This window comes from Formica exsecta, unplaced genomic scaffold (assembly GCF_003651465.1).
Source record: "Formica exsecta isolate Colony F162 unplaced genomic scaffold, ASM365146v1 scaffold295, whole genome shotgun sequence".
Taxonomy (NCBI): Eukaryota; Metazoa; Arthropoda; class Insecta; order Hymenoptera; family Formicidae; genus Formica; species Formica exsecta.
This window is the reverse complement of record NW_021850207.1, coordinates 548,336-563,977: the sequence shown is the minus strand read 5'-3', so window position 1 is coordinate 563,977 and position 15,642 is coordinate 548,336. Positions and strand designations below refer to the sequence as shown.

General features: G+C 30.8%; 4 protein-coding genes across 8 annotated transcripts; 2 read left to right on the top strand and 2 right to left on the bottom strand.

Annotated features, from left to right (window-relative positions):
• Positions 1–121: 121 nt before the first annotated feature.
• Positions 122–1,929, top strand: LOC115237472 (ATP synthase subunit g, mitochondrial). Its single transcript, XM_029810542.1, has 2 exons — positions 122–337; positions 1,587–1,929. The coding sequence occupies exons 1-2, from the start codon at positions 298–300 to the stop codon at positions 1,844–1,846; spliced, it is 300 nt and encodes a 99-aa protein (XP_029666402.1). The 5' UTR covers positions 122–297; the 3' UTR covers positions 1,847–1,929.
• Positions 385–1,158, bottom strand: LOC115237471. The gene is made up of 2 exons (XM_029810541.1): positions 696–1,158; positions 385–608 (listed from the first exon to the last, which is right to left on the bottom strand). Exons 1-2 carry the CDS (start codon positions 855–857, stop codon positions 414–416), a joined length of 357 nt encoding a protein of 118 aa, XP_029666401.1. The 5' UTR covers positions 858–1,158; the 3' UTR covers positions 385–413.
• Positions 1,837–7,494, bottom strand: LOC115237466. Its single transcript, XM_029810528.1, has 10 exons — positions 4,684–7,494; positions 4,365–4,594; positions 4,044–4,263; positions 3,806–3,958; positions 3,543–3,707; positions 3,272–3,460; positions 3,004–3,181; positions 2,595–2,932; positions 2,261–2,397; positions 1,837–2,189 (listed from the first exon to the last, which is right to left on the bottom strand). Exons 1-10 carry the CDS (start codon positions 7,465–7,467, stop codon positions 2,036–2,038), a joined length of 4,548 nt encoding a protein of 1,515 aa, XP_029666388.1. The 5' UTR covers positions 7,468–7,494; the 3' UTR covers positions 1,837–2,035.
• Positions 7,495–7,534: 40 nt separating this feature from the next.
• LOC115237467 (phospholipase DDHD1-like) lies at positions 7,535–15,642 on the top strand. Of its 5 annotated transcripts, none has more exons than XM_029810530.1 (12): positions 7,535–7,661; positions 9,139–9,295; positions 9,635–10,518; positions 11,279–11,590; positions 12,314–12,487; positions 12,589–12,717; positions 12,818–12,959; positions 13,048–13,154; positions 13,219–13,532; positions 13,653–13,941; positions 14,198–14,350; positions 14,444–15,642. In XM_029810530.1, exons 3-12 carry the CDS (start codon positions 10,452–10,454, stop codon positions 14,590–14,592), a joined length of 1,836 nt encoding a protein of 611 aa, XP_029666390.1. In that variant the 5' UTR covers positions 7,535–7,661; positions 9,139–9,295; positions 9,635–10,451; the 3' UTR covers positions 14,593–15,642. The 5 variants fall into 5 exon arrangements, with proteins under 5 accessions (XP_029666390.1, XP_029666394.1, XP_029666392.1 ...); XM_029810534.1 differs by lacking the exon at positions 7,535–7,661 and having other exon boundaries at positions 8,754–9,295; positions 9,635–9,890; positions 10,025–10,518; XM_029810532.1 differs by lacking the exon at positions 7,535–7,661 and having other exon boundaries at positions 8,754–9,295; positions 9,635–9,945; positions 10,025–10,518.

Here is a 15,642-nt window from a genome sequence, read left to right as displayed (position 1 = left end):
AATCGTCATTCATCGGATCATTGGTCAACTTCTTGCAATATTTTAAATTACACTTAACAATCTTGTATTTTTTGACCCATGCATTAACCAACTCCGTTTAGTGATTCAGTATCTCTCTCTAACTTATTATTCTCTTTATATTGTAGACGGAGAAGGCAAATGTATAGTTCATTGTGATTATATCGTGATATGTGATATGTGAGGAAGTTCTTGCTGCTATCGACAACTCTGACGAGAAAGGTCCATTTTTGCAGCCTCTCCTTCCTTCCTGAAAAGTTGATAGAACAGGCAGAGGCGATGGCAAGTCTTGTTACAAAAACCACCGAATTGGTAAAACGTATGAGCAATTTTTTTTAAGTATTCTATTGGGTGTTTCCCTATATATTTTATAAATTATATATTTTTACTTTATTTCATTTTTTAAATTTACCTGCAAGAGATTTTGTGAGATATATAGAAGTTTTAGTCTCAGACAGAAATAAATCAATGTTATAAAGTTGTAGAGAATGATTATCATTATGTTCAAACATGAAGGCTTTGAATATGTCTGGACTGATCCATTCATCAGAACTTATATTAGTCAACCGTGGTAATTCATAGTAAATTGTCTATAAAGATCATAAAAATTAATATGTTAAATGTCATTGACTTATAAAATAACCTCTTTTTTTTTTAAGCGAATGTATAGTATATACCTGCAAACTGTAATCATTGATCGGATGAAAACTTGAAAAGTAAAAATCATCCTGTATTTTAGTCGAATTCTTTGTCAAACTGCTTTGTTGTAAATTAGCCACAGCTGCCTGATAAATGCCTTTGTATTTTGATATACTATCATCATCATTTGCTTTTTTCATTAATTCGTATAATTGTGTAAAAATAAACTACATTGAAAAAATTGAAATGAATGAAATCAAAATATACATACAGATACAAGCATTACATAACAATTAATTTTTTACTTGCCTGGTTATAAAGACGCACATTAAATTGCTGACCCAAACAACATTGTGCTATGTATGGTAGAGCTGTGTGAATAAAATTTTTCTGAGTATCATTTGAAAGAAGTTGCGCGATATGATAGATAATACTAGCTACAGAAATTGTACATCCTGGTCGCTCTTCTATACTCTAAAAACATATATATACTATACTCTAAAAATATTACATACAGATTATTATATAATGTTTACTAATTCTTTTTCATGACATAATTATATGCATAAAAAAATTTCTAAAAACAAAAATTTGTTGGTATTTTTGTCAAATATTTCGTGCCTATGAGTTCTCGTACTCTTTCTGATAATTTAAATTTTATACTCTGTGGAGGTTATATTGACCTTTATATAGTATAACTATAGACAAGTATCAAAACTTGCCTTTGATAAAACCGTCTGTGAAACATGAAATATTGAATCTTGGAAGGCCGATTGAGAAAATTAATTTAGAATATCTGTTAATTATATAATAATGTCCTAAATTAATAGTAAAAAATTTTAATCAAATATTTATTTGCTACACACATGGGTATACAATTTTCATTTTTAATTAGAAATTAAATAAAATTGTATTTGTATCAATTGCAGTTGGTGTGACTCATGCAAGGCCTGTGCTGCATGTATGGCAGCAATATGCCAGAGTAGAATTAACGCCACCTTCATTAAAGGACATTCCTGCGATTCGAAGTGGCTTTTCGAAGTTGATTCAGTCTGCGAAGACGGGTCGCTATCGTGAAGTCACCGTACGTGAGGCTGTCATAAACACCTTGGTGGCTGCCGAAATATATTGTTGGTTCTTTGTTGGAGAGTGTATTGGAAAACGACATTTTGTTGGATACGAAGTATAAGTATGCCATATATTTAATCTCTATATAGATAATTCTGTATCAATTAGACTTGTTCATAAATATACAAAAATATAAATCGCGTATACTTTCTTTTTAAATAAGCGTTACGATCGTGTTATGGTAAAGATTTTTTTTCCTAAAAATTTGTTTATCTCATATTATTATCTTGCACCTTCAAACTTGGGAGATTTATTGTTTTAATGTGTGTTGGCTTGCATACTGCCATATACAAATTGCAGCAGTAACATGAACATTTAATGATCGTATCACACCTACTTGAGGTATTTCTACACACATGTCGAAAAGAGGTATGAAATTGGCAGGTATACCATCCTTCTCGTTCCTATAAAATGTATATTCCTAATTATATTGGTTATACAAAGTATAATGCATTGCAAGTCAAGATTTAATTACCCTAAAACGAGAATAGTCTTTCTCTCGAATTTTGTCTGTAGCAGATTTATACTATTGGCTGTTTGTTCAACACCGATTAGAGACCATCCCGCGTTTTTCTTCTCGAACAAGTACTTCTGTAACTCTTGCGGTTTCACCTAAAAATTTTAAAACAATATATTTTTTAGAAACATTCATGTAAAGCTGATAAAAATTTCATAAACGAAATTTTTCAAGCTATTTTTGATATATTTAAAAAAAGGAATTGTATTGCAAAACTATGGAAAATTATGGTCTCCAATTTTTAAAAATATGAATTTAAAGCAATTTGCAGAATTTCAAGCTGTTTAAATACCTGTAGCATATTTATCCATTTTTCGGCTGATACACTAAGGCATTGAAACTCTTTATCCTTTATACAATCCAAATTTGCAATAACTAATGTCTTGACTCCAAATATTTCACATGTCCTAGCAATTCCACCCAAATTTGGTGGTCGACTGATAAAAGATGCTACAACTATCAGACCTTCTTCATGTAACTGTAAGTCTTGTTGATGTATGGATTCTTTCATTGATTCAAAAATATCACTGTACAATGGAGTTATAGACTTGGATGGATCAATCTTTTTCTGAATATCATGCAAACCTTCCAAATAGGTTTCAACACTGTTGGCTAATGATTCGGTATCACCTATAATACAATTATTTTATATATATTTTATAAATTATATATTTTTACTTTATTTCATTTTTTAAATTTACCTGCAAGAGATTTTGTGAGATATATAGAAGTTTTAGTCTCAGACAGAAATAAATCAATGTTATAAAGTTGTAGAGAATGATTATCATTATGTTCAAACATGAAGGCTTTGAATATGTCTGGACTGATCCATTCATCAGAACTTATATTAGTCAACCGTGGTAATTCATAGTAAATTGTCTATAAAGATCATAAAAATTAATATGTTAAATGTCATTGACTTATAAAATAACCTCTTTTTTTTTTTTTAAGCGAATGTATAGTATATACCTGCAAACTGTAATCATTGATCGGATGAAAACTTGAAAAGTAAAAATCATCCTGTATTTTAGTCGAATTCTTTGTCAAACTGCTTTGTTGTAAATTAGCCACAGCTGCCTGATAAATGCCTTTGTATTTTGATATACTATCATCATCATTTGCTTTTTTCATTAATTCGTATAATTGTGTAAAAATAAACTACATTGAAAAAATTGAAATGAATGAAATCAAAATATACATACAGATACAAGCATTACATAACAATTAATTTTTTACTTGCCTGGTTATAAAGACGCACATTAAATTGCTGACCCAAACAACATTGTGCTATGTATGGTAGAGCTGTGTGAATAAAATTTTTCTGAGTATCATTTGAAAGAAGTTGCGCGATATGATAGATAATACTAGCTACAGAAATTGTACATCCTGGTCGCTCTTCTATACTCTAAAAACATATATATACTATACTCTAAAAATATATAAGAGCAAATAGACATTAAAAGAGAAACCTCTTTATAAGATTACAAAATTCATTTAGATTACCTTTGAGAAAAATTTCCATAGCTTATTATGCAAGTTAATATGTTTCTTAAAGATTTGTATCATCAACCATTCTTGCATCAATCTCACACTATGTTGGTTGCTTTCAGAAAGAATTAAATCACATAATTTTTCCTGTAGTAGAGCAACGAGTTCCTATAAAGCAATTATCTATTAATTTCTTCTATAATTGAAATGAAGAGCTAAAATTTAATTGATAATAAGCACTTGGTTCACTTACCTCGGTCAAAACCGGTTCTAATATCAATAAAATTTGCATTAGTCGGTGTTTTAATTTATGTAAATAAGAGTCATTAAAGTATCTTTTGTTTTTGTATTTTTCTAATATCTCGAGTATAAGTGGCACAATTACCGCTGCATAATTTAATTCCAGATGATTAATTATCTTATGTAACAGTACAGTCGCCTCTGCTCTAACTGCAGCATCATTATTATGATCTCTATTATAAGAACACCGATTAACAAATTATTTTATAAATTAATTTTGATAATCATATTAAAAAAATTAAAAATATTTATATTGATAAACGGATTTGCTTACAATGCCAAGATATGCTTTGGATAATATTGGCCCAAGTGCTTGATAATAAATAAATGAGCATAATTTTCAATTCTTTTGTCACGCCGAAGTACAGAGCCATGAAGAAGACAACTCAATAACGGTTTTTCTAATTGCAGCAAATTACATTCATTTAATTGCTTCATTTTAGAAAGTAATATCCTCTTAAATTTCGGCGTACTTTCTCCTTCTTCTATTAATTGATCAACAAACTGCAAAGTAAGATAGATGATAAAAGCAATCGATATATTATAAAAGTCCCGATATATGTTTTTCGGATTATAGATTTCCAACAACTTACTTCTGTTATAAAGTTTGTAGCATTAGGCAAGATAAAAAAATTATTATTAATAATAATTCCCGTAAGGTTCTGCATTGCTGTCCAGAACACGTTGTTCTTTTTATTAACGAGAGTACATCTCCAGCATGATTTAAAAATATATTCCAAAGTTTCTCTATCACTCGTATGATTTATAACTTTATTATCAATCATTATGATCAATATCGATGCTATCTCAGAAATGATTTCTGTTCCCCCTAACTCGAGAAATTTTAATAGATTAGACAGTAATGCGGCAGTGGAAATCCACGAATGCATCGGAGAATTTACAAGATATTGGCGCATGAGTTTCGAAAGAAGTAAATAATATTCCGATGCAATTTTTCCTCTTAAATTTGCCGCATTGTCGTTATTAACATTTACTGAAATCGGTTGCACGTTTAACAAATATTCCGTATAAAAAGTTGTCGCAAGCGGCAGAACTAAAACGTTCTGGGAAAGATGCAAAATGTGTAATCCATACAAATATTGCATATTTTGATATTGCGTATTTCTTAATAAACGTATGCTTTCGTTTTGCAGATTTTCCGCATAATTGTTTACATCTTTCTTCGGCATAAACAAAGTTGCGTTAACGATATGCGAAGACACAATGGCTATGTATCTCGTATAATCTTCGTACGTTAGTTCTGTGGCCATTTTTCTCACATTTTTAATTAGAAATTTAAAAGTGGTGTGTACATATAATAATATCAAGTCGGTCACACTGTTGAAAGATTCCGTCATGGAGAGATTTAATAAATGCGATATAAATTCTATCGCATCGATACTCGAGCGGATATCGGCATAAGGTCTCATATTAATACCATTTAACATACACAGCCAATTGTTTAATGCTTTTTCGACGCGACATGTTTTACTCGATAGTATAAGATTCGCGTCATGTAATAGATATATTAACAACGCAAACGTTCTAAGGTTTATTTCAGGACTGATATCTTCGTACGAATATTTCGAGCAAGTATCTTCCACAAAAATTATGGCGTCTTCTTTCGTTAATATTTTTCTCAACCATGTTGTAACAATGTTCCAAGGAGCGGTTCCTCTTTTAAGACCTTCTTCGGAAGGAAACGCAGCTAAAGTATTAGCGAGTAATATCGGATCGTCTATCTTTTGCACATAATCGGAGATTGCTCTTAAAAGTTCAATTTGAGATGCAGTACGTAATATATGAGAGTGCATAGTCAAGTTTGTTTCCACTAAAGATTTAACGGCATTCAATTCACTATCTTTCCAATTATGTTGTATCTCCTTATAAACTGTTCGTAATGTGTGTATTATATAAAATATTGCTACAGGACCCCAAGCTACTTTGCTAACTTCCATAAGAAAATTATTAAGTAAATTATTTTCTTCCGTGCATTTAAAGAATATCGAGAGTGCTTTCACAATTTCTGGGCATTCCTCATTAGGTTGATATTCGTAGAGAAAAGTATTATTGAAAACATTAACAAATAATTCTAAAAACTCCTCGTTAAATGTAGTCCCATCTAACTTACAAATTTGCAATACTCCCCATTTTACAATATTATTATTTTCATGATGTAAAACTTTTTCAAGAATGCATTGCAACCATACAATATCAAAGCAGTCATTGCAGAATTCGTGCTCCTTGTTTGCTTTTATTAAACTAGTTATATGAGTTAAAGCTGGTACTACTAAGTGGTATTGTTTTTCTTCTAACGCTTCATACACCAAGAAAAATTTCTGTTTAATGCACTCTATCGATGAAGTTTTATCATTAGACTTACTACAAATAAATGGAGTAATCTGAGCTTTTGTGAATTTCGAGTCTACAAACTTTAGTACAAAATTTCCATTCAGAGAATCGATTGCTTTCCTCATTAAATATAAAGCTTGTTTGCGGTATTGTTGCAAGGGTGATCGTAGTCCCTTTAATATTATGAACCAAAATGCGTTTTTGGTATAGATATCACAATGTATATAAGTGAGATCCATCGAACAGGACGATGTAAAACATGTATCTGCCATAATATTCAGAACAATGAGAGATTCTTTCAAGTCGCTTGTTTCATTCAAAATATAATCCCACAGTGGAAATAGGATACATTCAGGAGCAAAAGTTTTAGCTAACACAGGAAGTATTGAAGCAAACGATCTCCATTCAGAATCCTCTTCTTTTATCTTCATCCATGATTTCATAACTTTCAAATATATAAAACTAAGTTCTTTTAATTTCTCTTCTTTAATGCTACTGTCATCATTATGAAGGAATTGATACAAACATAGAAATTCTAAAAAATATTCCAGTAACTTCATGTACATAATTCTACTACTGCTGTTTGCGAAATAAGCATCGCTCGATTTGAGAAAATTTTGTAAATGTTGTTTGATTAATTCGGTATCACAATACAGTATCATTTGCAGAGCGATTATGTCGTGTAAGACTAAAATTTCCGAGATGCTTCGCAGATAATGCGGGGGAAAAATTGCTCCTATATTAGAAAAGCAAATATTCTCTGCATCCGTGGGTATTACATATCTCTTATTATCGCAACTCTCGATGGCGTTAAATGCAGATTGATACTCGTGACACAATAGCATTCGACAGATCTCAAGTTTATTTATATCCAACTGTTCTCTAGTCATCTCATCATTGTAAAATTGTATGAAACGATGATGCAAAACGAATGTGTCATTCACAGATTTACAGTCATTTGCTGCAGTTCGTAAAACAGAGATGTCCAATGTCGAGATACTTAAATAACGATTATGCAGATCCATTATTCTACTTCTTATACTTTCGTGATTGTTTTAAATCGTACAAAAATTGATTTTTTTTATTTCGTAGAATATATGACACAAAGTATGAAGACACCGTGTTATCTTGTCATTTGGAAAGATGTCAATCTCCTACAATGCATATATCATGTACAAAGAGTTCATTGTATTATCCGTGTATGCGTCTAATTACGAAGGTAATTACCTTTTATTATTTCCATAATCGAAAAATATGATATATATATACACATATAATATTATATATTCAAAAAATCCACCTTTATCTAACCAATAAAATCACACGTGGATGCGCGTTGACAAGTATCATAAACTTGTGATAGTTTGCGATTTCACCCTCTATAATAACGCCCTATCGCGGCTGGAATAAGAAGCAGTAAGTCAATTTTACTGCAGATGATAAATTCTATAAAAATGGAAATTATAATGTATTCTACAAATGGTAAATTCTACAGATGATAAATTGCGAGAGAAACGCGCAAGATGATTCAGAAATATTTATTGGCTACGAATTATTACGGATTCTTTTCGATCAATTTGAAGCAGGATTTTTCCTACAAAAATATCGAGATAGATAGATATGTTTAGCGCGAATTTCCAATTCGATATATATTGTATATATTTTCAATATTAAATCGGTAACTTCAAATTAGTTCTCTAACGAGATTGCATTATTGCAATGATATTTAGTTCCGCTAGCAAATTTTGTAATTACTTTTCCGGTATTTATGTCGGATTGCGATAAAGATTCTGCTTCTTAATTACATGCATTTTGATAGTACCTAATATAACGTGCGTTATATGCGTACAGGAATCTTTACATTTCAGAGATACGGAAATTTTCAGAATTAAATTTGAAGATTTCTCAGAATCGGTGAAAAGATGAACTAAATCATTCTTTTTTTTACATTTTTATTTATTATTTATTTCCAGTATCATTATTTTTGTAACGATAAAGAGTCATCCGTGAGATAATCGTGTAAGATAATCAGCCTCCTTATCTTACGCTTTTTAGATTGTAACCGATGATGAGTTATAAAATGTATACAGAGCGCGATGACTATAAACTAAGCTACTTTTAGCTAAACTAAGAGATAGAAAATTAGAATTTAAAATTAGAATAAAATTCGACGTTGTGAAAACTGGGCACAGATCCAATATATGGCGAAATATTTGACAACATTATTAAATACACAAAACGACAACGCAATAGAAAGCGTGGGACATGTGCAGGGATCAGATGGAATAATTTTCGCTTCGATAGAAAATCTTCGTGCTTTTCTTCAAAGGAAGGATCGAATTATCCAAATTCTCCTAGTATATGTGTTATACTTCGAAATGCATGCGTTAAGTGACTTATTGTTAACGTTAAAATTAAAATGTGTGTGTCTGCGTGAATAATTGCGTGCGCGATAATTCGAAGTAAACGTACGCGATTAGCTACACGGATCTGAAATAATATAATTCGCCACAGAAATAAAAACGCGCGAAATGCTGCGTGACGATTATTCAAGGACGACGTCATCGATATTGCACGCTATGCGCGCATGCACTGCTTATTAAATGCGTGGAAAATATGATAAATATATATTAGACATTATAGTAAATGCCTTTTAACAAATATTGATATTTATTAGATATACATTTTGTGTATAGATGAGAGATCCACCTTTCGACAGGAACGAGTCATATTATGTATCTAAGAGTACGATGACTAATCAGTATGAGCAGAAAGTAATTCGATAATCAGCTGATTGTGAGCGATACATTCGACAGCTATTAACGCTTGACACGTGCCGCACATTTCTCCAAGGTTAAATGACAAGTATCTTTTTTTCTTCATTTTGTATTAAATGTCTTGCATAATCGTAACATCAAATATTTTAATATAGTATTAAATATTCTTATATTTAATACTATATTTAAATGTTAACGGTAGTCCGATTTTGTGAAGATTAATATGTATATCGCTTCCCATTTGAGAAACTTATAAAAAATATTTAATGCCACATTGACATAATGATGACGTTATGATATACTAATATGTATATAGACGTTTTTATTTAGTCATATAATATAGCTATTAAACACAAATATATGTATGAATATGGATATACATATAAAGTTACATTTTTCAAATTTTATTTTGTAGATCGAATTGCGAAATAATTCGTCGGATCAATTAATAGTGTAAGCATACATGCAAAATATCATTCGAAATTATCTTCCCTCTACCCACGCCATTTGTTTAAAGCGCGTGCGCACACCATTCTGTAATCTGTAATGCATATAGGGACGAGTATACACATGTATACATCGCTATACGTCATAGCGTGCGCCGTCCGACAATACGCACCGCGTCGACTTTCATTGGTGCATCGTCAGCTGGTCGCGGGAGCGCGTATTAGGTACTGTCAAGTACGGTCGAAAACGCGTTACATAAAGTGAGCAAAGGACCACGATGTGTGTGTTGAATATAGACGATTGAATACAATATCATATCGCAGTGAAACGTTTTTTTTTTCTCTTTTTTTCCTTTTAGATAATCGTGGAGGGAAGGCGATCCCGTCAAGGTCTTGTGTCCGGAGAGATAGTGTCGCTTTCGATACCACTCTAGTACATTCTCGCGAAAACGAGATTCATTCGAGGACATTCGTGTGTCCACCGGACACTTGGACTGTAATTTACAAAGGAAGCAAAGATTAATCGAGACGTGTCTTCATCTCGCTATATGCTCTATATACGCTCGTGTAGTATTTATTATACATTATCTGTCACGCGCGTGCTATGTGCTCGTAGCGACAGTGACAGCTCCGCTATAAGAACTTGCGACACTTCTGTGCGTCAGTGCGGTGATTCTACGCCCACGCGCGACGACCAATTATTATATCGCCGTCTGTTGAACTCGAATCCGAGCGTGTATACTTGTGATTACACTTATTGTCAGTTAACACCTTGTCAACGTTGAAATGTCTGGCAATATAAGAGATATCGATCCGTTCAGCGAGATTCCTATGGAACAAGATCCTTGCGAAGGTATGTATGAGACGAATATAATATAATATATAATAAAATAAACATATATATATTGTTATACTCATATTGCTGTAATTTTGTCGTATAATAATTGTATATTAGAGAGCGATGTTATCACTCAGTGTTCAGAAATAAATAAGTGACAATACAATGTTAGGCAACGTTAGGCTGTTATCGCTTATCGCGAATATACTTGAGTGCGTCTATGGAATGTTTGAACTAGAAAATCTTTGAAAACACAAACAGAATACTGTATAAAATGTACGTGATAAAGTGTATATGATAAAGCATACGGGACAAATTTATTCCTCGCCACTTAAAATACATACATACTTTTAATTTATTTGTGTTTTGATATAAAATTAAATTTTTTAAGTTAAGTTTTATTTATTTGAATTTATCGGGCATAACATCGGCACACGCATCTTTTCTTAAAACAGCTTACAAATATTAGATCAGAAAATAGAGAATCCATAAATGTGTAAATGTTTAAAAATTCGAAAAATTAATGAAAAAATTTTTTTTATATTTATAAATGTTTTTTTAAAAGCATATTAAGATTAAATTTTTTGTAATTTAAAAGATGCAAATTATCTAATGTCTTTGTACTTCTATTATATATAAAGATGATCAATATTCTGTATAAATAATTAAAATAAAAGTGCATTAAGTAAGAAATATTTATTACTATTAATATTATACTGTAATTATAAGGATAATGTGAAATGTAATGAAATGATTTTATTTCTATTCCACAAAGGCGATGACAAAGCAATCATAGAGGAAAGTCCAAAGGACAATGTAGAAATTGTAAATGAAGTTACTTATGCAGAACCTTTGACTGCTGAAGAAATACGTTGGTTTTATAAAGATGGTGTTGACAAAAGATGGAATGAATTTGGTGGATATGACAGCATAAGAATCGAGAAACTTTATCAAGAACGTCAAAGTTTAATTAGAGAAAATAATGATGATATAAACGGTTTGCCACCTGCTGAAAAAATTGTTGTTAGAGGAGGCATGTACGATGTTGAAATTGATAATATGAAATGTGTTTCAATATACTGGCCAGGTGAGTATTATAAATTACTTTTTATTTATTTTTATTATCTCATATTGCTATTATTGCTCTCAATTTGTACTTTATGCCATTGTACACTTATCGAGTACAATTATTGGTTCAATCAATGTTAATATGAGTCAATACAGTTGGCGCGAATACATATGAATGTCTCAATAACGATTCTACGCCTGTCTAGATTTCTGTATATTTTCTTGTTTGTGTGCAGTATATCTGTACTGCAGAGATTAGTTTGTCCTTGGGGTTATTATAGCCAATTCTTATTGACTGTGTGCCTATTATGACTCGCAAAACATGTGCGAAATAAATATAATAGGGGCCATAGATTCTATCATGCTGTAAAAAAAGTCCATTGTGAGATCATTTAACAGAATATATATTATTTATATATGTTTTTTTACAATGTATATAATATAGGGTTTATTAGTCTCATTACTGTGTGAATAAATTTATGTCATGTTTTTTTCAAATTTTCTCTCTAAAGTTTTATACAAAATTTTTTGTTAAATCTATTAGTTAATTAATATACTAAATTTTTGTGCAAAAGTTGGAAACTTGAATTCTTGCTCTTTTTTTAACAAAATTAATAAAAGTAGAAAGAAAATGCTCAGTTTTATAAAAGTAAAAACTTTAATCTCGCATAAAATACGACATACATGTATTTAATTTGAATTTATACAAATGTAATATATTGTGTATATTTTTTAATGAAAGGTGAAGAATGGGAAATTATGAGGAGTACATGGTATTACGATGGAAGCTGGATACCATTAGAAACAGAACATTCCAAAGTGATAGAAGAAGTCCATCTTAAATTATTCCAAAAAGAAAGAAAAAACAATCAAAGTATCTCAAATTGTTATACAAATGCTCCTCAGTCCTGTAAAGGTATTCTTTTCATTCAGTTTTATTCTCTTGAGTTTCTTAAACTTGTATAACATGCATTGGATATCGATACTAAAGCTTTTCTTTTTGTAATGTCTTTTTAGTATTACATACCGAACAGTTCTCTGAATTTCATGTCGACTGGCATTCAATTAATGATGTGACACTATACAGTGAATATACACCTACTAAATTGATGCGCAGCGTTACATCAAAATTAGGTTTTGCTAAAAGTAAATATAAAATTGAAGATAAAAAAAAATAAAGACTATCTGTATTATTATACATATTATACGAACATATTTACATCTTTTTTTAATTTTAAAATTACAGCAACAGGCTATCGATTAAAGAGGGGTTATAAAACTCTTGCAAATATAGAAGATAAGCCGCGGGATATTGACCATCTAGTATTTGTTGTTCATGGAATAGGACAGAAGCGTGATACGGGAAAAATTATACGTAACACTACATGGTATAAGAATAACAATTCCTTTTATGAATCTCATTTAATACAATATTTTTATATTATAATAAATCTTTAAATATGATTGAAATAACAGTTTTCGGGATTGCGTGGATTGGCTTAAGCAAAAATATTTTCCAAATTCCAAACACAGAGTTGAATTTTTTGCAGTTGAATGGCGATCATCGTTAAAATTAGACGGAGGTAAAACAAAGATTTTACAACGCGATAAAAATAAATAATTTATTGAATGTATCCCTTTTCTCAGATATAGTGGAAGCAATTACACCCTATAGTGTATTAAGCATACGTCACTTGCTAAATACATCAGCGATGGATATTTTATATTACACAAGTCCATTATATGGTGCTGAGGTTCGAACTGGCTTGCAGAAGGAGCTAAATAGATTATACTTTATGTTTGCAAGTCGGCATCCTGGTTGGCAAGGAAAGGTTTCAATTTTGGCACATTCCCTAGGATGTGTAATTGTGTATGACATAGTTACAGGCTGGATGGGACATGACACGCGACTTCCATCCCCACAGGCACAAGAAGTTTTATTGCAAGGTTTACAATTTCCTGTAAGTTGTTACAATTCTCTAAGCAATACATAATTAATAAATAAATTACTAAGTAAATTTAGTTATTATAAGAATTATATTTAAAAAAACACTGAAAAAATCACATTTTCTTGTTCACAGATCGAGAATTTATTTTGTTTGGGTTCGCCGTTGTCTGTATTCCTAGCGTTGCGTACACGTGCTCCATCCAATAGATTAGACATGATGCCGCAAGGTTTATGTAAGAGATTTTACAATATATTTCATTGGTCCGATCCAGTAGCTTATCGAATGGAACCACTTTTGGAAAGAGGTTACAGTAAAGTTGAACCAGTTCTCATACCACCGTATGGTGGAATCGATGGACAGCAAATGCCCCCACAATCGCCTTCGTCATTGAACAATGTGGATCCAACTCTATCGCCTACAGGTGTTTCATTCTTTATATTTTTATTACTATCTATTATATATATATATATATAATTGTTATTATTGTACACGCACACAATTATTATAATAATCATTAAATTTAAATTGTGTAATTGAATGAAAATAATTAGCACAAATGATAAAAAAATGTCTTAGCATTTAATCTGCTTCACACAAAAATTGAAAAGATCTGAATATATCACAAACTTTTGACTATTTAAATAATAATAATAAAATATAATTGAATGTATTAATAGAAGGTGATGATAAAGATGATAGTCCAGTGGACACACCTAATCGTAATACAGAGAAGGGTTGGAGTCTTTGGGATTTAGTGCGAGGCGGATGGGCTGTTAAGGAAGGTCCGTCTTCGCCAACAGATTCAAATCCACCGATCCGTCCAGGTCAAGGTACGTATGTGTCGCGATTACAATTTAACAGCGTAATACTTTCTCTGTAAATAATAAAATTCATTTACAGATATTTTCTTTTTGTTTCATTAGAATTAGCGCAACGATTGGATTATGTACTACGTGCGGTCGGTTTAGGAAGGAATTATTTATACACAGTAACAGCCCATACGGGGTATTGGAATAACTATGACGTGGCCTATTTTGTATTAACAAGACTGTTTCCGACGCTGGAAACGTGATGGCAGTTTAAACATTTTAACACAGAACTTTGTTTTCTGCTAAAATGTTCTAGTCCACTATAGGCCTCCATCGAATATGTGATATCGCAAATAGGCCTATCACCAAAACAATCTGTGATAACGGAAAAACGATACAATAATGTTATAAATTCTGTAGAAATCATTTTATAATATTTGCATAATTTAATATTGCTGTATATATCAAGTGATAGGAGACGAGAGAATTTTGTCTCTGCGCGTCTCGAAAGTAATTTGTTTGTACCAAACATAACAGGCGATTAATATTTGTATATAAAATAATAGAGAAAAAGAGAGATATTCTCTATATTATAGGAATACATGAAGGAAATGAGTTTTCGCGAATTACGTTACCTCCTGCTATAAATATAATTTATGCACAATTTATTAAGAATACGATATTTTACAAACTCTCTATGTCTTGTTATGAGATATGAAATAATTGTTTCCGAATAGTTTATAGGCAACTAATATATTCTTATTAATCACGCCTTTGTTATTTATATATCGTCATATATAAATAACATATTTTAATAAGGTTAGCGTCCATGCTAAGTGCGTTATTGATCTTAAAGTAGAACGAATTAAGATAAAGTGATGCTCTTTCGAATTTTTCTTATATATTTCATATATATTTAAATCACATAAATCAATTTATAAGAACACATATTCAGAAGTATTTATTAATAATGCAGAAACATAAAACACCACAACACTAATTTACATAGACTTTTAAATAATATATATATATATAAGTATTTAAGATATATATGCTACTTATAAAAATATGTAGCATAATTTTGTATCTCCCTAATTTTATACATATCTCTTTAATATCTAATAGCAAGTTCTTATTATCATAATATTATAATTATATGATTTCATACCGTGCTTTAAAAAGTTTACTTAAGCACAAAATATTCTTATGCATTTTTCGAGAATGAACGGATTTAATTAATAAATCTTTGAACATGATACTACTGATGCTTCTCTGTAAAGAAATTTTGCAAAAATAAAGCTTGGAACTACTCT